Source organism: Chrysemys picta, chromosome 3 (genome assembly GCF_011386835.1).
Source record: "Chrysemys picta bellii isolate R12L10 chromosome 3, ASM1138683v2, whole genome shotgun sequence".
NCBI classification, from domain to species: domain Eukaryota; kingdom Metazoa; phylum Chordata; order Testudines; family Emydidae; genus Chrysemys; species Chrysemys picta.
In genome coordinates this window covers 139,380,832-139,403,453 of record NC_088793.1, presented here as the reverse complement: position 1 = coordinate 139,403,453, position 22,622 = coordinate 139,380,832, and the positions used below count along the sequence as shown (strand labels likewise).

General features: G+C 39.3%; 1 protein-coding gene across 9 annotated transcripts in view; it reads right to left on the bottom strand.

Moving 5' to 3' along the window:
• Positions 1-22,622, bottom strand: part of SDCCAG8 (SHH signaling and ciliogenesis regulator SDCCAG8) — a 208,088-nt gene that overhangs the window by 104,685 nt on the left and 80,781 nt on the right. For 7 of the 9 annotated variants that reach the window (XR_010599792.1, XR_010599791.1, XM_065589147.1 and 4 more), the window contains exons 14-16: positions 19,470-19,597; positions 16,770-16,878; positions 9,644-9,775 (exon numbers count right to left, since the gene is read on the bottom strand). Coding sequence is in view for 7 of the 9 variants with exons in the window: in XM_065589147.1 (XP_065445219.1) it covers positions 9,644-9,775; positions 16,770-16,878; positions 19,470-19,597 (369 nt within the window). In the remaining 2 variants the exon portion in view is untranslated. The remainder of the gene's footprint in view (positions 1-9,643; positions 9,776-16,769; positions 16,879-19,469; positions 19,598-22,622) is intronic. The other 2 variants (XM_065589148.1, XM_065589149.1) reach the window with 1 other exon arrangement.

The following is a 22,622-nucleotide window of genomic DNA, read 5'->3' as shown; positions in this document are numbered from 1 at the left end:
ACCTGGCTGACAATCTGTAAGTTAAAGACTTTTGCTGCCACAGTTAAAAGGTAAACATGAATATAAAGTATCCAGATATCTGTTTTTGGAGGGATTTGCTTGTGGAGTGCAAAGGCAGGCAGAGTACCTCAGTAGTATTGGGGTGGGGAACACTCGCAGGAGAGGCCAACTACTGTTTCCATAAAGGGTGTATTGGCTTCTGAGTGCTTGCAGCTGTTGAAGGGCAGAGGGGTCACACATTCTGACTGCATGGATATACATGTTTTTCCCATGTGTAAATTAACTGTAATGTCTTGTCATAAATCTGCCTTGCAATATTGTCATGGACATTTACCAGCCTTGTCACAAAAAAATACTTGTCCATGGCCTTTTACAGGGATGATAAAAAAATTAATATTTAAAAGAAATCACTCATTTTGGGTGACTGGGCAAGTAGAATTTTGCAAGGCTGTCAAATATTATTATTTGATGCTTTAAGTGTCTTACAGTCTATTAATAAATTAATCAGTACCATTAAGTGCACTAGATACCCTAATGAAAATTCAAACAGAAAAACCCACAATACGGAAATTGTATGCAATACTTTCCCTCCAACCATTTGCCATTACCATGTCAAGATTAGCAAGGACTGAGTTACACAGAATTGTAAAACATATTTTCCTCGATTACTCTGTCTTTTACTTACTGTAGATGCTTTCAGGTCTGTATCAGCTAAAATGATTTTTGTTTTATACATCTGCTGTTCATGTAGTTGAAGAATAAACTTTCTTTAGATAATATTTTGTGGGGAAAATTCAGTGTGTTATATTACACAAATGATAAATATTTAAAATGGAAGCCCTAATATAAATAAATAAATAAATAAATAGCTAGCAAATAGACAAATACTTAGCTAGAGAGTGAGAGGGAGGGAGAGATTTTAAACATCCAGTTTCTATTCCAGACCATGTGTACTGTGTGCAAACAGCCAAGTACATTAAACAGAAGCCAAATACATTTTCAGATTCTGACAGGATTTGTTTTCTATATAGAATCTCATCCTTTCATTATTTCCTAATATTACTTCTCTGTAGTGTTTTGTTTCCCAACCTACAATGAAAGTCTTTCTAATGGCAGTGTATAAGTGATAGAGATAACCCCAAATCCTGGACAGAGATGAGACTCATTTGGCTACACTGCAATGCAGGATGTAGTGACACAAAGCTTTTCAAAAAAGAGAATCTCCTTGAATGAAAGGCTACACGAACAACTTGATCTCCAATTGTTGTGGCAATTCAGCTTCCATGAAGCCCCCCCCCCCCCCCCCCCCATACAGATATCTGGGCATGAGTATGGATGCTTAGAGAAAAAAGACTTATATTTTTATATATTGAGACAGCTTTAGTACCAGATAAATTAGAGAGATGTATGTATTTGTCTTTGTTTGGTTTTGTTATAAACATGAACACATTTTAATTTAAAAACAAGAGTCACTTTTCTGGACATTTGACTCTACACTTACCTATTCCCCTACAGATTTCTAAAGATAGACATGTCTATTAAATACAAGGTCACATTAACATTTTCTCCTCACTTAAAAAAATAATATTAATCTATCTATAATAAGGATCAGGAGGAAAATATATTCAAAATATGAAGGACACTGGATTAAAAAGGGCTGTTTAATAACTTCACTTTTCCTATGTTCCCCCTCCCCCCCACATACAATTATTTGCGGTAGTATGTAAACCATACATAAAAATGTAGGCTTTTTAAATGTAAATTGATTGACTTGATTATCAGGAAAGGATTTTGATTTTTAATTGACCATATTACTAGAGGTTTGCCAAAGACATTCACAGAAATTCAAATCTCTCTGAGTAGGGAGGTAGTAGTCCTAGTAAATCAAATATTGTGACATAGGTCTTAAATTAACTTCTTCCCTTCTTGCCCCCTCCCCCCCCAAATGCAGACCATATCGCTTAAAAGCACAACACAACACATTTAAAAGGAAATATCTTAGGATTACTTTTTGGGGAGTGGGGGCAGAAAGAGAACTTGAAACATGATTTTATTGCAATTTGTTTTACTCTTTAAGTGACCCATTTAAAGGTCCATTTTAACTCTATTCTTGCAGATAAGGCTATCCATGAAAATCAGGCATTTCCTCATAGGAAGAATACACACATAATTCATCACATATTGTGCTATACAGACATCTCTAAACAGTTGTTGCGCGCTTCACTAGAATATCTGAAGGGAAGACCACCCCAGGTAGTTGGCTGCAGACACATCCTAGCAGCATGGCACATAGTTATGATTTGACACATATAATCTTTATAAATCCAATGTCTATGAAGTCAAACAAATCTCCTTCTTATTTATAGTAACAGGCAAGAGCAGATCTCTGCCGTCTTGTTACACAGATGGTTATAACATTTTTATAGTTAACTTACAACCACTGATGCCTGAGGAATAGACACACATCTGCCCCAAACTGCCAATCCCGTAGGCTCTTTCTTTTCAGCTACCAGAAACATAGTTGAAATAGGTGTAAAAAGCCCATCTATATAAATGCTCTACACAATTTGTGCATGTGTGTATACATGCTCACACATAATATATAAATTATTTAGATTATTTATATTACATATAAAAATAGACTACACAGATTGCACAACGTTGGAGTGTAAAATCCTGTTTGGCAGGTACAAATGTGAACAAACTACTATTTGCCTGGTACATTCCTCCTAGTAGAGGACATTTCAAGCAACCAGAAAATAATAAAAGATCACATACCAAAACATGCACGCCAAACCTCATCACAATAGACTAGCCTTTTATGAGATTCTAAACAACTGGAGGAAATTATAATAAAGTATTGACTATTTTGCCAGCAAAAATGCTCTCTCTCCATTTACAGTCATCTAAACATTCCTTGAAAAACAATATTTACAAGCCTTCAAATCAATAATTTATTGATAATATAAAATAACTTCAAGGATCCACATGCATTTTATAAACTATGGCCCATATATTCCATCTCACTGCCTAGTTCAGGAAAAAGAAGAACTATGGAGTAGGGCCTGGCAGGCTTATGCAAAGAAAGGAAGTGGTTAAGAGAGGCGCTCTCGGACTACATGTAGACATCTTTCCCCATTTGCTGTAACTCCACACTCCATCTAGGCTCTAAGAAGAAGGGTGCAGGCCAAGGTTTGGAAGAAGAGGTAACTACTAAGTAACATGCTTCCTTTTACGGCCAATGGCCATTCCAATGGAGAAAAGTCAGAGAGTTGATGCTGACTGAAGAGATGAACTATGCTCAAACCCTTACATTAACCAAAATCATTCTAATGGTTAGGAAGGGGAGTGTATTAGAAAAGTCAAGTGATAAGTAACAAGTGCTGAATACACCAGACTAGATCAAAATCAATTAAAGCTTAAGAGAGTTGACGAAATCCTTGCCTATGATAGTATGGTTGCAAATTAATTACAAATTAATAAGTTCAATCATTAATACACCTAAAGCAAGTCACCCTCAACTCCCCCTGCCACCAACTAGCACAGGTCCCATCATTGCAACAGGGAGAACTGTGTGCAGAGCACTTTAAAATTGGTACTGAAAGTGCAGACAATACACACCACGAGCCAACATTTCAGGTGAACCTAAAAATGGCAACCAGATTTAATATCCTGTAGAATTTTTTAATTTATTTATTTATTTATTTGGGAAAGGAAGGTGGTAGTGGTTTGTTTTAGGTTTTATTTTTGCTATATTTCAGAGTAGCAGCCGTGTTATTCTGTATCCGCAGAAAGAACAGGAGTACTTGTGGCACCTTAGAGACTAACAAATTTATTAGAGCATAAGCTTTCGTGGGCTACAGGCCACTTCTTCGGATTGGGAATGGCTGAGCCATTACAAACATTGAATCTATCTCCCCTTGTAAGTATTCTCACACTTCTTATCAAACTGTCTGTACTGGGCTATCTTGATTATCACTTCAAAAGTTTTTTTTCTCTTACTTAATTGGCCTCTCAGAGTTGGTAAGACAACTCCCACCTGCTCATGCTCTCTGTATGTGTGTATATATATCTCCTCAATATATGTTCCACTCTATATGCATCCGAAGAAGTGGGCTGTAGCCCACGAAAGCTTATGCTCTAATACATTTGTTAGTCTCTAAGGTGCCACAAGTACTCCTGTTATTTTTGCTATATTTGATCTTATATTCCTTTGCTGGTTGCCTCTATTTATAACTGGCCTTGTAATAATTTTTTCCTCTTAGCGAGAAAAAGAATACCATTAAGAGTCATTTTCTGCAGAATGGCAAAATGCAGACTTTAATGACAAAATTATATTTAAATATTGAAATGATACTAACACGTTCTTTGCAGCAGTGTTCAAAGTGACATTTTTCCAAGATTCAGAATTGTAAAGTTGACCCCACATCTCCAGTGACAGAGCAATGACAGTCATCTTGATCAAATGCCACAATTTAGACAATGCTTCTGAACTAATTTACTCACCCTCAAAAATCCATCTTAAAATTAAAAGCACGTGGGAGCAAGAAGATAATAAAGAACAAGCTGATGTAAAAAGAAGGCAGGTGAAAGAAAGAAGGGAGGACAAGCCATGGAGGGCATCATGGGCTGCTAGATAACAACAACAACGACGACAACTGTACAGCCCACTTAACATCTCTCCTTCACTCCCACAAATTTCTCAGCTCAATTCCATTTCAATAGCAGGTGTCAACCATCTATCATTCAGACGGACATCTACTTTCTTTTAATGACACATTTCACTGAGCAAACAAAACTGAAAGGGATGAATATTTACATTATATTCAAAGAAGTGACTCAAAAACAACTTTAATTATTGTAATTTAAATATAAAATAACCTTGTCCTTAAAAATACCTCATATAATCAGAACAGATGTTTATAAACAGCATATTTTTTTATAGAGAAAGATAGAAATAATAGGGAAAAGTGTTATCTTGTCTATTTTCATTGACACAAACATTTCCAAGCTGCTGCTTCAAAACAAGTTGACTGATCAATTAATAAGGTCTTACTCTAACAACTGTTTCATGGAACTCGGAAAGGACTATAAAATAGTTATTGCCCCTGTCTTTTGTATCCCATAGCAAAAAACAAAATGATGACAAACAAGAGTAACCTTTTTTCCTCACTATAAACACCATATTTCATTACAATATAAATGCAAAAGTGTATTTGTGGAACATCTCTCATCTGTGAGAACAAATTATTGATTCACTCAATGTTTGTGAAATATCATAGACATCTGGTGAAAGACCAGAGGAGCAAAGGAGAGAAAATGTGGTACTAATATCCGAAGAAGTAAAGGATGATGATCATTGCAGTTACCATCCAGCAGGTTTAACTATAATATAGAAGGAGAAGACGCTATAAACATCTAGAGGGCAACAGAATTATGAACAATACGTAGTGTTTATGAAGAACACTGACTTCTGATATTGACAGAATTACAAAATTAGTGTGTGAAGGGACTGAAACCAATAGGCTGTCTCAATTTTATAAAGCATTTGACTCATGGAAAGTTAAAATCAATCTGAATCAATTTTGAGAGTGATAAAAATATTGTCACAGACTGAAAACTGACTGAAGACTGAAAACTGGCTGAAGAACCAAACAAGAGGATCAATAAATGGAAAATAAACTGGACTATATTCAATAAAAGTGAGAAACCTGGAAAGCAGTAATGCCTAAAGAGACCTTGGAGTAACAGCATATAGCAAATTAGAAGCAAGCTTACTGTGTGATACAGCAGCAAAAAGTGTTAGCTGTGGTTGCATACAAAGAAGAAATGCATCACTGTGCAGAGGAGTAATTCTCTATACCACTTTCATGAGATCACTACAGTTTGAGAAAAAAGGCTGAATAATGCAGCAAACTCCATCACTGTTAAGTTAATAATAATATATGGAGATATCCTATCTCCTAGAACTGGAAGGGACCCTGAAATGTCATTGAGTCTAGCCCCCTGCCTTCACTAGCAGGACCAAGTACTGATTTTGCCCCAGATCCCTAAGTGGCCCCTGCAAGGATTGAACTCACAACCCTGGGCTTAGCAGGCCTATGCTCAAACCACTGAGCTATTGCCCCCCATGAAGAATAGCCTGGGTAAGGCAGCAGCAGGCTGCAGAGGTCTAGAATAGCAGACTAAAAACCCTCACTAAGATTTTTTGTTTTGGGAAAGCATCAAATGCATATGCTAGAAAACAGTGGCTTTTTATGACTTGACTATGAATTGTTCATGTACACTAAGCACAGAAGCAAGTTCATGACCTTTAGAAACAAACTTAAGACATTAGCTTAGCTGATATTGAAATCTACTACTGTTCTTCATTGTGGAAGTTGTTAAACAGCCTTACTGTGATTTTTAAGCTGTTTCTGATAACATTCCATTAACTACCTGGAGTTTAAATAAATACAGAATTAGATCAACTATAAAACCAAAGCATTCATCGCTTTCCCCTTTAATACACCGGTAAAATCTCTTGACTATGGCCCAGTTAGATGATAATCTATGCCATATTTATACATTATAAAATATTAAATTTAGGAAAACACAATTACTGCACTGGTTTTAGTGCTCTCCATCATTAAAAGCAATAGCAGACGGTAAGGCACTGCCTGCAGCATGACCACGTTCCTTTCAGACCAATTTTCTGTTCTGTATTAATGCTTTGATTCATTTCTAGTGCATAAAATTGCTGTGATTGTATAGAAAAGGATGAACAACTTCTTCATGATCTCGGTTTTATTCTAATGCGTATTAAATGTTGCCCTAACAGCTGAGAAAAGACAGATCTGAAATTCAAGCTAGTAGTAATAATGAAGTAGAGTGGCCTTGGTACTAAGCTAGAAAAAAAGAAAAAATACAGATGTTTTCGATGGGCTCCTCTTTATGCAAGGTGTCTGGAATCCTCTCACAACATACCAGTTTGTTATGGTGTTGAGACGGGGACTGATGAGGCTGGGACTTCCAGCCCAGGAATTTGGTTCCCACTCATTCAGGATTCAGACTACAACAGCAGCAGCACAGCTGGATATGGAGGCTAGGGTAATTCAGGCATTGGCATTCAGAAGCACACAGAATGTACATGAGACCCCAGGTAGGGAATTGTTTGTTGTTCGTTTTGCATTGTTGTCATTCCAGATGCAGGAAGACAGGCCACGCCGACAGTGTATGGATGGGCATCCAGGCTGTCTGAGTGTTCACAGCTGGGGCTTAGTGATGAAGCAGTCCTGAGCTACCACAGAAGGAGGGGCATATTATGGGACCAGCTGATGCCACTTCTATATACTGTGGGGGCTTATCAGTGGGCACCAGATATGATTGCGGTGCAACGTGGGGGAAATGATTTAGGAATGTGTAAAGGGGTAGCCTTAATGCTTAGAGTTAAGAGGGACTTGGGGCTGATCCAGGAACTTTTTCTACACGTAAAAATTTTATGGTAGGACATGCACATGCAGGGTGTGGCAGGGAACTGTGAAGCACTCCCCATGCCCCAGGGTCAACAAGGCTAGGAGGTATGTGAATTGGGAGATGGCCAAATTCATGGGGATCACTGGGGTGGGGGTGGGGGTAAGGTGTCAGTAATTTCGCATTGTGACATTACATACGGTTTAATTAATATCTCCTGTCCTTATTCCAGTATAAAGAGACAATACATACGTTTTCTAAAAGCAGAGGTGAGGCTGGAATTCCTATAGTAGCATGGATTACACTGTGAATGTATGCTCCACAAGCAGAGTATTTCAGGTGCTGTTATACTAGCAGCCAATTTATAACTCGAAAGGCCTTCACTTTTACTTATCCCACATCAGCTACCTAAACCAATATTTTATAGATGAAAATCCATTTTATCAATTAAAATTCAACATAACAGTTTTCAACTTCCAATAATTAAAAAGCCAGATTTTTTTCCCTTACTTATACATACTGTGGTAGTGCCCGAAGGCTCAACTGAGATTAGAGCTTCATTGTGCTAGGCGCTGTACAAATACATAGGCTGACATGCTCCCTGCTCCCCAAGGCTGGAATCTAATATAAAACAACTAATGCAAGGAACCAAGGCAGAGTCAGGGAGAGGGAGGATGAGGGTAACAATGAAATCATGTGGTTTCACAGATTAAGTGCACAATCTGAGATTTCAGAATTTCTTTTTTTCCCTTTGAAGTTTAACTATGGGGGCAGAAGTGAGATGGCAGGAGCAGGATGAGTTACTGGGATAAAGCAAGCAAAAAGGAAGAATGGAGGGAAGGGAGACAGAGACCGGCAGGAGAGGAACTCTGTTAGAGAGCGGTAGGAACGGGGTGGGGCAAAGAATCACCAGACAGAACACCCTGTGTAACACATAGGCCTTGATATGCTGGTCCATCCAAACTCTGTTGAAATGGAGTGGGGGGCTGTAGAGAGCTGGTTGCAGCTCGCTCCCTGATTCAGGGCTGTCCAGTTCCAGCATAATGTAGAGCTGCCTCCTGTGCAGCCCTAACTTACATTACTGGCTTGAAGTCCCTCCGGAGTGGAGGATTTGGTGTACCAGAGCTATACTCTGCTATGCCCCTTTCCTCATCGTCCTGCCCAAACTCCCTCCCAGCATCCCCTACTTTCTATTACACCGAGAACCCAGGGTGGAAGAAGCATGAGGAGGCTGGTGATGGAAGTTGCTAGGGAAGTCTCTGCTACTCTTGAGGGCTGGCTATTCCCCCAAAAGCTTCTGCCCTTCCTCATTCTCAGCCCAGATGACTAAGGGATGGAGCACTACTTGAGTGGGAAGATGCCTCCATAAGAGTAACTCAAATAATATCAAACAATTGGCATTTTCAAGCTATTGGTCAAAACTGAATAGCTTCTACTTTATTAATACTTATATTTTCAGTGACAGGTTTGTGTTTCTATTAAACACAAATAACTAGATGTGTTAAGAAAATAGTGCTGAAAAATATAGCATATTAAATATTAAATAAGGGCACAAAAGAAAGACATATTAGTCCTAAATGGTGCACAGGATCTGATGCAAGATGTGAATATAGCTGAACTGCTTTGTAATAGTGCCAGGGGATGTTATGAAGGCCAAAAGTATAATTGGTTCAAAAAAAGCATTAGATAAGGCCATGGAGAATAGGCTATTAGCCAAGATGGTCAGGGACGCAACCCCATGCTTTGGGTGTTCCTAAACCTCTGACAACTAAAAACTGGAACTGGACAACAGGAGATGGATCACTTGATAAACTGCCCTGTTCTTTTTGTTCCCTCTAAAGCGTCTGGCACTGGCCATCACTGAAATATGGGATACTGCACTAGATTGACCACTGGTGTGACCCAGTATGACTGTTCTTATGACAATTCATCTGAGAGAGCCCAAACAGCAGAAACAGCCTACAACACATATGCTAAATCAATTAGGTATAAATTCTTCAGAGAACTGTGGAAACTGAACATGCTTTCCTGCTATTTATCCAAAACAGCACAAGCAAAAGAACAAACAAAGGATGGTCTGTGAGGTTTTGGTCATTTTCATAAAATAAAGACTAAAACTTTTTTCTTGTTTATACAATACAACAGGTCCTGCATACATACCACATAGGGATGGATTAATAGAACTTCCTACCTCAGCTTCATTCTCTCATGCATTCTCCCATGCTGGATACACTGTTCTTCCAATTCATCATTTCTTTTCTGCATCTTCTCCAGTCTATCATGAACGTACTCATTTTCCTGACTAAGCTGGCTGACTTCAGACCTAAAGTAGTAAAAACACAGTGGTGATGGATGTTGTCAGATTTCATCCTATAGTGGGCCATCACTATGTAGTCTCAACCTTTATAAGACTTCTGTACATGTATGTGTAAATAGGCTCTTATTAGATCCTACAGAAACAAACATATGTTCATTTTTACTTAGCAAGCCACTTCCTACTGTCTGGAGACATGACACGGTGGTATTCCACTTTTTGGTAACCCAGTTACAATAAGAGCAGCCTCTCACTTATAGATATGCAAAAACCCACCTATGCAAGATCACAATTCCCCTTGCTTGGTGTGGACAACCAGACTAAGGACTGATTTTAAAGACAATTGGCCATTTTTGGTGTCAAATGAGGTCAATGGAGTTGTATCAGATTTACATGCACCCAATAGATCAGGACCTGAAAGCAAGATAGGTGATGGAATGCCTAGTTTGACAATCCTGACAGGGTTTAGGCAGGAGAGAGGTCTTTGAGCAGCTCGTTAGCTGTGTGGTCGAATGAGGACTTGGGTGGCTTTGTGCATGCCTACCAGCAGAAACTTGGATGTATTGGGGACTGTAGGTGCCTCTGGGGTTAAGTGGCAGCTAAGCAATTTTGTGAATGTCAGTGGTACATAAATATCGGACATAGGCACGTAAGTCCTTTTGTGAATCTAGTCCTCTGTGTCTATGTGCTAAATACAGTACAGAACTGGAAACCGGGCACTCTTCAGTTCTAATCCTGGTTCTGACACAGGACTCCTTCAGCAGCTTTGGACAAATCATTTATTTGAGTTTCTTAATATGTAAAAGGGAATAACAATGGTCAAGGAAGACTCCCCAACTGTGGGAGCACTAGGCCCAAGGTGGTGTCTCCCCTTCCCACCATCATGTGGGCTTGGGAGAAGACTGCAGAGAGGAGCCAGACAGAAACTCCAGCCCGTACGGACAGAAGAAGCCAAAGTGGGATCCTTTGATCATTCAGAGAACTTTCTACAGTTCTGATTGGACTTTCTCTGCTCTGTGCTGATTGGCTGCTCCAACCTTCTCCTTCCAGCTCCCCTTTCTTCAGTCTCTTCATCTTAGCATCACTCCTCTTCTCCCCTTCCCTGTCCCCCCCATTGCTTTTCCCTTTAACATCCCCACTCCCTTTCCTTTAGCTTATCACTCCTAACTAAACCCACCAAAAATAAAATAATTAAAATATAATGGAACTAATGTGATGTTTGTTGCCATCAACTGTTCACTCTGATTGTAGCCTCTAAGGGGCAGGGACTGTCTTTGTTCTGTGTTTGTGCAGCTCCTGGCACAATGGGTCCAGTGCATGACTAGAACTCTCATAGGTGCTACAGAAATACAAATAAATAATATCAGCAACCCACCTCACAGGGTTTTTCAGATTAATTACTGAATGGTTTATAAAGCACTTTAAGACCTTTGAGTAAAAAGGTACTGTTATAAGAGCAAAGTACTATTAATGTTATTAATAAGCTAAAACTGCTATGCTGAGTTTCAAAGCATATTTCTCAGAAGATGAATAGCAAGGATCACATTTTATTCACTCTACATAACAGAATAATTTCATCTTTCAACATCTCAGTTTGGGGGATAATACAACTTAGTACCTCACAAGGCACTGTAAGACTTAATAGATGAAGATATATTAAGTGTCTTGAGTCATTTAGGCAGAAAAGTTATTATGTAAGTGCAAATTATCATCACATATCCATAGCATATCATTACTATTGTAACTAGTGAAACTAAATATAAGAGTTATAGCCTATTGCAGTCATTCTGAATGAGGGGTATATGCATGCCCGTGGTCTTCCAGGGGATACATCAACTCATCCAGATATTTGCCTAGTTTTACAACAGGCTACCTAAAAAGCATTAGCAAAGTCAGTTCAAACTGAAATTTCACAGGCAATGACTTGTTTATAGTGCTCTATATACTATACACTGAAATGTAAGTACATCTCTACCCAGATATAATGCGACCCGATACAACAAGAATTCAGATATAATGCGGTAAAGCAGTGCTCCGGGGGGGGGCTGCCCGCTCTGGCGGATCAAAGCAAATTCGATATAACGTGGTAAGATTTTTTGGCTCCCGAGGACAGCATTATATTGGGGTAGAGGTGTGCAATATTTATATTCTAATTGATTTATTTTACAATTATATGGTAAAAATGAGAAAATAACCAATTTTTCAGTAATAGTGTGCTGTGACACGTTTGTATTTTTATGTCTGATTTTGTAAGCAAGTAGTTTTTAAGAGAGGTGAGACTTAGGGTACACAAGACAAATCAAACTCCTGAAAGGAGTACAGTTGTCTGGAAAAATTGAGAGACGCTGCCCTAGTGGAATGACTGAATTCTAGGGGAGAGATTCTCTTCCAATTGTGGTACCCATGTGCTGCTCTGGTGGCATATGAGACATAAAAACACTGCAGTAGAATGGGGGAGAAAGCAGCGTTGGGCCAGTGTAACTGGTTCTCCTGTAAAAGAACAGGAGTACTTGTGGCACCTTAGAGACTAACAAATTTATTTGAGCATAAGCTTTTGTGGGCTACAGCTGAATTCATCGGATGCATAGAATGGAACATATAGTAAGGAGATATATATAAACACATACAGAGAACATGAACATATATATCTCCTCACTATATGTTCCATCCTATGCATCCGATGAATTTGGCTGTAGCCCACGAAAGCTTACGCTCAAATAAATTTGTTAGTCTCTAAGGTGCCACAAGTACTCCTGTTCTTTTTGTGGATACAGACTAACACGGCTGCTACTCTGAAACCTGGTTCTCCTCTGCTCTCCTCATAAATCCTCATGTGCTGGGAATGGAAGGGAAGTGTGTTGGAAAGGTGAGGGGGCAACACTATAGCACATAGCACTGTGGGGATTCTGGGTTATGATACAGCCTTCAGGAGGCCGCTGTTAAGTCTGAGCAGCTCATAGCTACCCTAATTCATAGAATCATAGAATATCAGGGTTGGAAGGGACCTCAGGAGGTCATCTAGTCCAACCCCCTGCTCAAAGCAGGACCAATCCCCAGACAGATTTTTGCCCCAGATCCCTAAGTGGCCCCCTCAAGGATTGAACTCACAACCCTGGGTTTAGCAGTCCAATGCTCAAACCACTGAGCTATCCCTCCCCGCCAAAAGTGGGCTTGTCGGCGATATGAACCCGGGCCCTCTCGCACCCTAAGCAAGAATCATACCCCTAGACCAACAAGCCAATTTACATCACTGGCTGCACCAACCCCGGCAGAAGCCCAGAACTTGGACAGCAGAAAGATGGCTTATAATATACCACCTTGCAGTGCTGCCAACTCCCACAATTTTATCTCAAGTCTCTAGATATTTGGTATTTTTCCTAGAGCGCCAAGATTCATGTGATTATGTGAGAATCTCAGCCTTCACTTAAAACAAAGGCTAGTTTTTATCCCAAACTGCTGTGAAAGTTTTGAGAACATAACCTATGGGCACCCTAAAATTCAAAATCCAGGAGGCAAATAAATATTCAATTTTTTTTAAACATGATTTTTAAGTTACTCCATTTTTTGAGGTCTGATTCATGTTTTCTTTGTAAACACTTGGATTTGGGAAAATTTCTTTCCCCCCCTTCCTTCTACACTATCTTCTCTGCACTGTATTTCTTAGAGCCACAGCACAGAATAAGAGCTTAGCTGTTTTATGCAGCAGCGTCTTTTCTTGTTCCTCAGAAAACCAGTCAATTTTATAGTATTACATTGACAAGTGCTATAAAGTAACATTTTTATAGACATAATTGGGATTGGAATAATTCTTCTTTAAGTGGATAACATATCGTCTTAATGATTTGGTTTTGCAGACAGATTTCCCATCCTGGTACCACTAGCTTGGGCAAGCTACTCCTGGTGTTGAGTATAATGAGTGCAGTCTCTAAACAGAACGTCAACCAAACATGCAGAAAAATAGTTCAACCGGGTGTATGTTCTTTACTTCAATTAAACTCACACAGTTGGACACCTACTGTTGCCAAAACAGTAATATAATTTATACATTATAGTCCAAACAGTAAAACTACACTAAAAGTCATTTAACAATATTTATAACACCATAAAATACAGTGTTAAAATATATGAACTGCAATATGTACCAAAATTGTAAAATTTGTTTCTCATCATCAGTGATTAAAACCAGGATCATTGCTCTAGCTTCAATACTCACAACCCTGGTGACAGATTAGAATTCAAATCTTAATGATCAATTTACAATTAACAAGATAGAAGTGAAACAAATTAAACCAACCATTATATATAATGAGACCCAATGGACTCCCATTGTTCCCCTTAATTACAAAACGCAAATCACAAATACACAATGGGCAATGTTAAGCATCAATCCACAAATCTAGCAACTCAGACAGTAACAATCCGAGAAAAAATGAACCAAATAACACCAAAAACCCCCCAAAGGACCATATTTAGATTTTTTTTTTAAACACTTGCACGTGTATAGTGCCTTAACATATACTATTTATCTTCTATGCAACCTGAGGAGTATATAATCTTGTTCAGTATTCTGTCCTGAGATCTATCTAGCCCTAGGTAGGGGTTAGCTCACAATAAAAGGTTTCACCTAACAAAAAACATATTACAGATATCATACAGGAACCATGTATGAAGTGTAGCGAGGTAGCTACACAGCTGGAGGTAACATATTCCATGTACAAATGCATTTGTATAACAAACTTTGTCTGCTTCTTCTAAATGTGCACCAAATATCTTATATAAATCTATACTTCTATTGGATCTCTTATTGCAAAAGCTTAAGTGTTTTTACACACTTTAATTAATATAGTATCATAGGACTCCTGTTAAGTATTATCCACATTTTACCAATGGGGAAATTGAGTCACAGAGGTTCCCAAGTAGCACGGCAAACAACATATCTAGGAAGACAAATCATATGTTCTGGTCCCAGACCTCTGCTCTAATCACTAGACTAGACACACTAATGTGCTGTGCAGAATCCAGGATTTTGGCAGTAACTGAAGCCTATGGTTTGGCCACTTTGTCAGACAAATAGGGCACACCGAATAAACTATATGATCAGAATCTGTTTCGAATAATATATATAGGCAGCATATTATGAAATCTGTAAGAGAATTCTATGTTAAAAGAAAATGCCTTCTCCATTGACTCCTGGAATTGCAGCTGCACACACAGTGATCATGAGATAACAAAATTACTTCGAGTTGAGAGGATGTGAAAGCCAATGGCACACTGTGCGCTCTGACATTACTTCCTCTGGTCATTCAAATCACAGCTGCTAAGATCATCTTTCTGGTCTGCAATTCTAACCACGTCTCACCAAATCCCTCTACTAGCTTCCCATTTTCCACCATCTTTATTTCAATCTTCTTCTCCTTATCTTCAAGGCTCTTGACAATTCTGCCTTTCCCAACTTATCCATTCTTGTTTCTGGATTGAATCAAACCCCCATTCCCTCCTTTCCAATGTCGTCAGCCTCAACCCACCATATGTCCAGTTCTCACAACTATCTTCATGCTTTCATCCACACTGCTCCCTATGCACAAAATACCCTTCTTTAGGGATAGAAAAAGGTGCTACACAGTCCTCTTTCACATCCTGGACACTTCCAAGAAGTTAGTCAGCCAATATTGGCTAAAATGAGGGGACTAGGGAATTACTGAGAATTATTTACATAAAAAAGTATGTATTTTCATTCTTTGCACCCACCCTTCATATGTTACTTGACAAGGTTTGTGTGTGTGTGTTGGAAGCCCTTAGTATGTTATATGAACAGGTGGAATAAATCTTATTTCAGTTATTTTAAATTATTACTTTGCCTGCAGCCAATTATGGCTTCAAGCTTCACCAGCTCTCTGAATTTTTCCTATTTTGTGAGTCTTCTTATGTTACTCTTACAATGCTGGACAACCTGAAAGGCAGATTGACTGGCAAAAGTGCCGCTACTTTGCCTCCTGAGGAGCCAGCATGACATTTTCAACAGGGGAGTTTCTTTTTAAAATGACCCATTTTACATTCCCTCCATTTTTAATCCTTTCTCCAAATCCTTTGAATGAAATTCACCCCACATGGAGAGTATGCATAAAGTCTACGCTCCACTCAATACCCACTTTGTCCTGTAAGTAAGATTTAATGGTGGATAGGCTTGTGGAGGCTCTCTGCAAAGAGGTGAGTTTCACTCTTTTGGAATACAAAATCAAATGACTTATTTTATTAATATCACATATGAACACAGAATCTCAGTGCTAGAACCACAAAGTATCCCAATTCTTTGCAGGATAATCTTCTTCTAGCCTAAGAGCTAACTATGAACAGGATATAACACTAAACTGTATATGAATATAGTGCAACTCTAAACTCCTACTTTTACTCAACTACTTTGGAATCTAATTTTTTAGTTGTTCCACATGTAGAACTACCATTTACTTCAAGGGGAATGCCACACGAATGGAGGCTATAGAATCAGACATTTACTGAGCAACAATTTTCACAAGAGTTTGCTGAGAGGGAAGATGTGATGAAAATCCAGAACCACTAGCTAGTGTGTGCTACCGTAAACTAAAAGTCATTTAATCCCAGATATGCAACAGAATTCAGCTTCTTCGTGTGACATGAAGATATTTAACTGGATATTTATTATTTTTAGCATGATTTCAAACATTCGAATTATAGCAATTTGACAGTTAATTTACTACTTTTTATTTGAAGAATACTAATCCTAAAAAGAGTATAATATGTGATTTCTCAGATCTGAATAGTCCAAGTAATTTAAATGGAAACACTATTTGAAAAGTGTAAAATTAGAAATACCCTGGGCAAAATCCCATCTTGGTTTCTCAAGTTGCAGACGTCGTAACAGGTTTGGAATAGGTGCAGATGACAAGTTTTAGAAGAAGAGAATAATAAATATAAATAAAAATAATCAATACAGTAGCTCACTTCTAAGTAGCAAAATGACACCTACCTGTTTTTTTCTGTTACATGTTCCAGCTTCCTTGCCAACATACAACATTCCTCCTTCAATTTTGCTATGAATGTGTTCTGGGAGGTCAGCAAAGAATCCAGTTCATTCACTAGAAATTATATTTTTATATTTATAAAATTAAGACTTGATACAAAGATTTAAAATATTCTTATCCCCTCCCGTCCCCCCCCCCCCCACACACAAACTTTTTAAAAAAACTATGGTTTAAATTCCAGGCATTTGAACATGGGATAATGATCTAATCACTATTTACCAAAGAATGGCTAAACTTAAGAATTTCTGAATGGGAAAAATCTAAGCCACTTCTTCTCTCAGACACCCACAAACATGTATCTTAACCTTTCCTGCAATTCTTTCATTAGGGCATAATCTTTCAAGGTGCAGAGTGCCTTCTACTTCTCTTGAGATCATAAATGGAGTTGAGCATCACCTCACACTACCAGACCTTTGAACAGTTGTCCTTACTGCCTCTTTCTGGTAGGATGAGCAAGCAGTTTCATTCACAACGGACATGCAGGCAACTTAACAAAGAGGCTATCTGAGGTGATAATGGACCAAAGCCTTTTGTGACAAAATTACCATAAATGCCAAATTCACTCGTTTGTTTTTCTTAAACTTGAGAATTTTATGTTCATGAGGGGCATCAGATTGGCAAACACTGGGCTTTGAAGTCCTCCATATACCCAACAGGTACAGGATCAGGAGTGATAATGTCCTTACTGGGCCCACCAAGATATCTTATCCATCTTTGCAGAAATCAGCTCATTTAGTCCTTGGTCTTTCTATTGAGTCTGACAACCAGCAGTTGACAAATATGCGGTAGATACATAGACCTATGTCGAGTGGGAACTGCACTTAGACCACCATTTTATATTGATTTTTCTGTTACTATTGACCTAAACTGGGCTAAAACTTATTACCTAGAAATCAAATGTTTTCAATATTCAAAGCGAGAAGACCATGTATTCCCTAAATTTCTAGTCTTAAAATCATTCCTGAAACTGTAAATAATTTGTTTGTATTGTTACCAGATTCCTTCATATTTAAAAGATATATAATGAAATATATTTTATAAAATTATGACTAGAATATTGTAGTCCTTCATCTGTATCCAACTTACAGTAGTAGTATATAACATCCCCTATAATACATAGATGCATAATACCTGATATCTTTATGTACAAAATGACCATTTTTTCAACTCTACCCACTCTTACTAGAGATATGAAGTTGACACATCCAATCTTGTTTCAATACACTCAAATTAAACAATATCTTATGGACCAGGAAGGGCAAGTAAATTAGTTTTCCTTAATTTGTGTCAAATTACAGCTGCCCATATGCAGATGTGCTGGACAGAATGCGGAAAGAAGAGCGAGAGCTCCTTTCCCTTGACCACCTCTGTGTAGAAGGCAGTCATAATTCAGCGTTTGTACTCCCTTAACACAAAGCAAGGCCCATTAGTACAAGTGACAATGCTGCAGGAGGCGTGTCTGCATAGGATAGAGGGTGGATGTGGGCTCACCACCTCTTGTAATAGTTAGCACTGGCTGGGAAGGAATGCCAGCTACCTCTGTTCTAGAGGTGTTAAAGAGGTAGCAGGCGAAATGTGTTTTCCCCCAGAAAAATGGTAGGCATAATGTTCTGCGAAGTTATAGCACCCCCTTCCACCAACATGTAGATGTTACAGATTTCCCCCACCTAGCATTCCATAGGGTCTAAGAGCTACAATTTGAGCCTTTGTTAACAATGTAATTGGTTAAATATTAAATGTGGAGTTATCCTTATTTTGCCTAATGCCATTCATAAACACAAAGCATTACAATTGTAAAACGAACGGCAAAATGTTTTGACTGTGAACAAATGAAATTGCATTTTCTGAAAGTCCTTTTCAGATTAAAGGTAAAAAGTTATAGGTCAGCTAAGCCAGTGTGATGAAGGATGTCCGCTTCCAGCCAAGCTCCCAGCTATGGTCAATGCTTTGTATTAGTAAATTTAAACTGCAGTAGTGATAACTTGAAGAATGCAAAGGATTAAACATCCTTGTTCTAGACTAGGGGAAAAACATACTAATGCTAAAAATGTTTGAGGCTGCAAAGATTAAATAAAGGAACATATCAATTTGGAGCCAGTGAAATACATCCAGCTGCGACAGTGAATTAAGAACCGATTAATGGTTAAAGCTTTTCTCCAGTTTGGATGCTGAAGCAAACTCATTAAGCTTTTAGAGTAGCTATAATGTGTGTACTGTGGGAACTGTTCAATGCTATTCAGGAGACTTTAACTGTAAGCTCAGAGCATTTCCCGCAGAGCTTCTGATGCTATTTTCTTTATATAACATGTGTGCCTGAAAATCCAGCCAAAAACAAGCCCTTTGTTTTTCTACTTTGTTGTGGTCTCTCTCAGCTTTACGTTTCTTGAATACAGGTAAATAAACTCATAATCCAGATGGTGCAACAGATGTGAGAGCAGCACTCTGAAATCAACAGACAGTGGGCAATACTTTCCATTTTCTCTTTTAAACGCTAACTAATATGTAATTCGGAATCTCCGGTGTAGTTAGCATCTGCTCCCTTCGGCCAGCCAAAGGTTACAGGTGTTCCTGATGTCATTTCACAGTAAGGCATGGGCCTGGCTTGTGAGTAAGTGCCCAGGCTCTAATCTTTTTCTACCACCTACCAGTTTTATCATGCTGGGCCTCCATTTGCTGCATCTTCTGTGTCAGCTCCTGCTCTCTTTGCTCCGCCTGAAGGGCTCGGGTCTTTGCTTCATTGCTAAAACTGTGCTGAATACTTTCTTTCTTCAATCTATCAAAACAAACAGGAAACAGAAATACAAAATATATACTACTCTACAGATGAATCAAATGCCAAAATGGATAGTTCAACTGATAATTTAAAAAATTTGGTCTAGCTTTACACAACAAACATTTCCCCCACACGCACACTTGAAGTTGAACATGCCAACCTTTCTTTTACATGACAAACACACCTCAGTAGCTAGCAGAAAATGGATGAAAGCATGACCTATTTTCTGAGTGAAAAAGGATTCCTCTTCCAGAGAATAATCCATGTATTCTTGGATTATACTTTATAATATTAAATGAGTCCTCCAGTATGAGAAAGCCTCCCTTAAGATCCAATTTGCCTTGTGCAGTTTATCTGTTCTCTCTTGCAGCTGTTATATATTTCATCTAGTGATAAAGTTTAGGGGCCTGATCCTGAGATGAACTAAACTCCCAGTGAAATTAATGGGAGTTGAGTCAATGGCAACAGTTCCCACAGTGTTCACATTACAGCTATTCTACAAGCTTAATGAGTTTGCTTAAGCATCCAAACAGAAGAAAAGCTTCCACCATTAATTTAAGACAACAGAAAATGAAGGCAGAGCTCTCTGGGTTTTGTAAATGCAAAATACCATAACATGAAATAAAACAAAAAATAACCTGTAAAACAAAATAGAACAAAAACTTAACCTTGCAGCAGCCGCTCCTGTCCTTTGGGACTGGGCCTGGACCCTGCTCTGGGCCTTGTGACCTGGCGCACAGAGTCACAGTTCCACTCAGGTTTGCCTCATAACAGATGGGAGGGAGAAATTTGAAGTGAGACCTGGTGTCCAGAGCAGGGAGCTGGATCCAGCCCCCTGGCACAGGAGCTGCAGTTATGGGGTGAGTGCGGGACAGGCTTGTTCTGCAACCCCTCCCCCAGGGGTCATGACCCAGCCCTTCCCCCAGAAGACAGACACACACATGCGCACACACAGAGCCAGGGGGCCTGCACACGTACACGCACACCCCCTCCGGTCAGGACCCGACTACTCACTCCCAGGGTCAGGACCGTATTGCTCCCATCCATCCAGGCCTCCCACACACACTCCAGGAACAGGACCTGATCCCTGACCCCTCAGAGCTCCCCCCACACACATACCCCCAGGGCAGGACCCAACCTCCTCCCTCTGGAGACAGGACCTGACACCCCACACAGGCCTCCCACCTACACCCTCAAAGGCAGGACTCAACCCACCTGTCCCTGAGCAGCCCATCTCCCTAGGGGCAGGACTCAATCCCTCCCACAATACAACAAAATAAATGAAAAATTATAAAAACTACAAAATTTCACAGGGCTCTAGATAAGGGCATCCAGTACCTCACAGGAAACAGTTAACATGTCACAGGGGACTGATCCTGCGTGTGCATAACTTTAGGGCTTACACAATAAGGCTGTATTTAGGTGACTAATTGCCAGTCCCACTACTAAGGTCTGAAGACACCAGTTTGCTAGCAATTTACTTGACTGAATATACAAGATATGGCAATCACTACAGAGTCAAAATAAATGTCAAGTTATCACACACCACCCAAACTTTTTCTTTGACACACATGCCAAGCAAAGACATCATGGGTAACAAGAAAGGGAAAGATATGCATATATTAGATAATGGCCTGTGCTGCAAAGGGGCTGCTATGAACCACTGCAAAGATTGGATCTAGAGCAAACCTAACCCCAACATGTGAGTGTGCTCATGTATATGGGGGGTTGATCTTAGGTTTAATAAACAAAACAAAACAATAATTCTATAGTCCTGCTGTAACTACTTTAATTGGTTTAAGAATACCTTGAAAGTACAATTTAAGAAATCCTTTTATCCTCAGTGATATTACTAATTGCATCGGGCTATAAAATAAGAAGACAGTTCTGGGAATGGGTCACATAAGGATAGTGCCACACCTCATTTGGCTGCTGCACTTAACCTTTGGCTTTCTGCCTAATAATCCATCTGAGATATTACAATATCTCAGCATGACATACACAATGTTACATCTTCTTGCTTACATTTATGCCAAAGCAATATAAATGGTGGGTGGGTTACATTACACACTAATTCCTGGACCCGATGTTGCAATCTGACCTCAGACAAAACTCTCCTTGAAGGCAGTGGGAGCTTTGGCTGAGGTAGGACGGGGCCTGATGTGACAAAAAGAAGACATGTTGGCCGATGGGGGTGGGGGGAGAAAAGGAAAGTGAAGAAAAACATGTTTTGTCATGGAAACATTATAGAATAAGATGTGCCTAATCATATAATTCACAATCCTAGTTTTGAAAACAAACCTTTTTTAAAAAAAAATCACATTAAATTAGATTGTGCCTCACCCTGGGCACTCAAAGAGGGCCAACACAGACACAGTATCAGTTCTCATGTTTCTGACAAGGACCAAGGAAGGCCAACACTGACAGTAGCATGAAACTTGTGAAGAGGGTTCACATACCTCTCCTACATAATGGTGAGCAGAGGTGGGTAAGGACACTTACCCCTGGAAGGATGTGCCTCTCCTTCATGCACAATGGGTAAACTTTTCAAAAGTGCTTAGGTTACGTAGGGCAGGTCTACACTACAGCCGGGATCGACACTCTGAGATCGATCCACCGGTGGTCTATTTAGTGGGCCTAGTAAAGTCCCGCCAAATAGACTGCAGATCGCTCTTCAGTCGACCCATGTACTCTACCCGATGAGAAAAGTAAGGTAAGTTGATGTGAGATTTTCTCCCGTCGACACCCCGCGGTAACTCGACCTAAGGAGTTGCGTAGCATAGGTCGACTTACCACGGTAGTGTAGACATAGCCTCAGGCTCTTATGTCCCATTTCTAAAGTGATACAGGCACTTTGGAAACCTACTTCCCATTGACTTTCAATAACACTTACATTCCTAACTACCTAAGATACTTTTGAAAATTACACCAAATATCTCTATGAGCAACTGCCAGTACACAGACCCATTTTGTCCATTGTACTTTGCATCACTTTATTACAATCTTAGCAAGGACTTGAATTTAA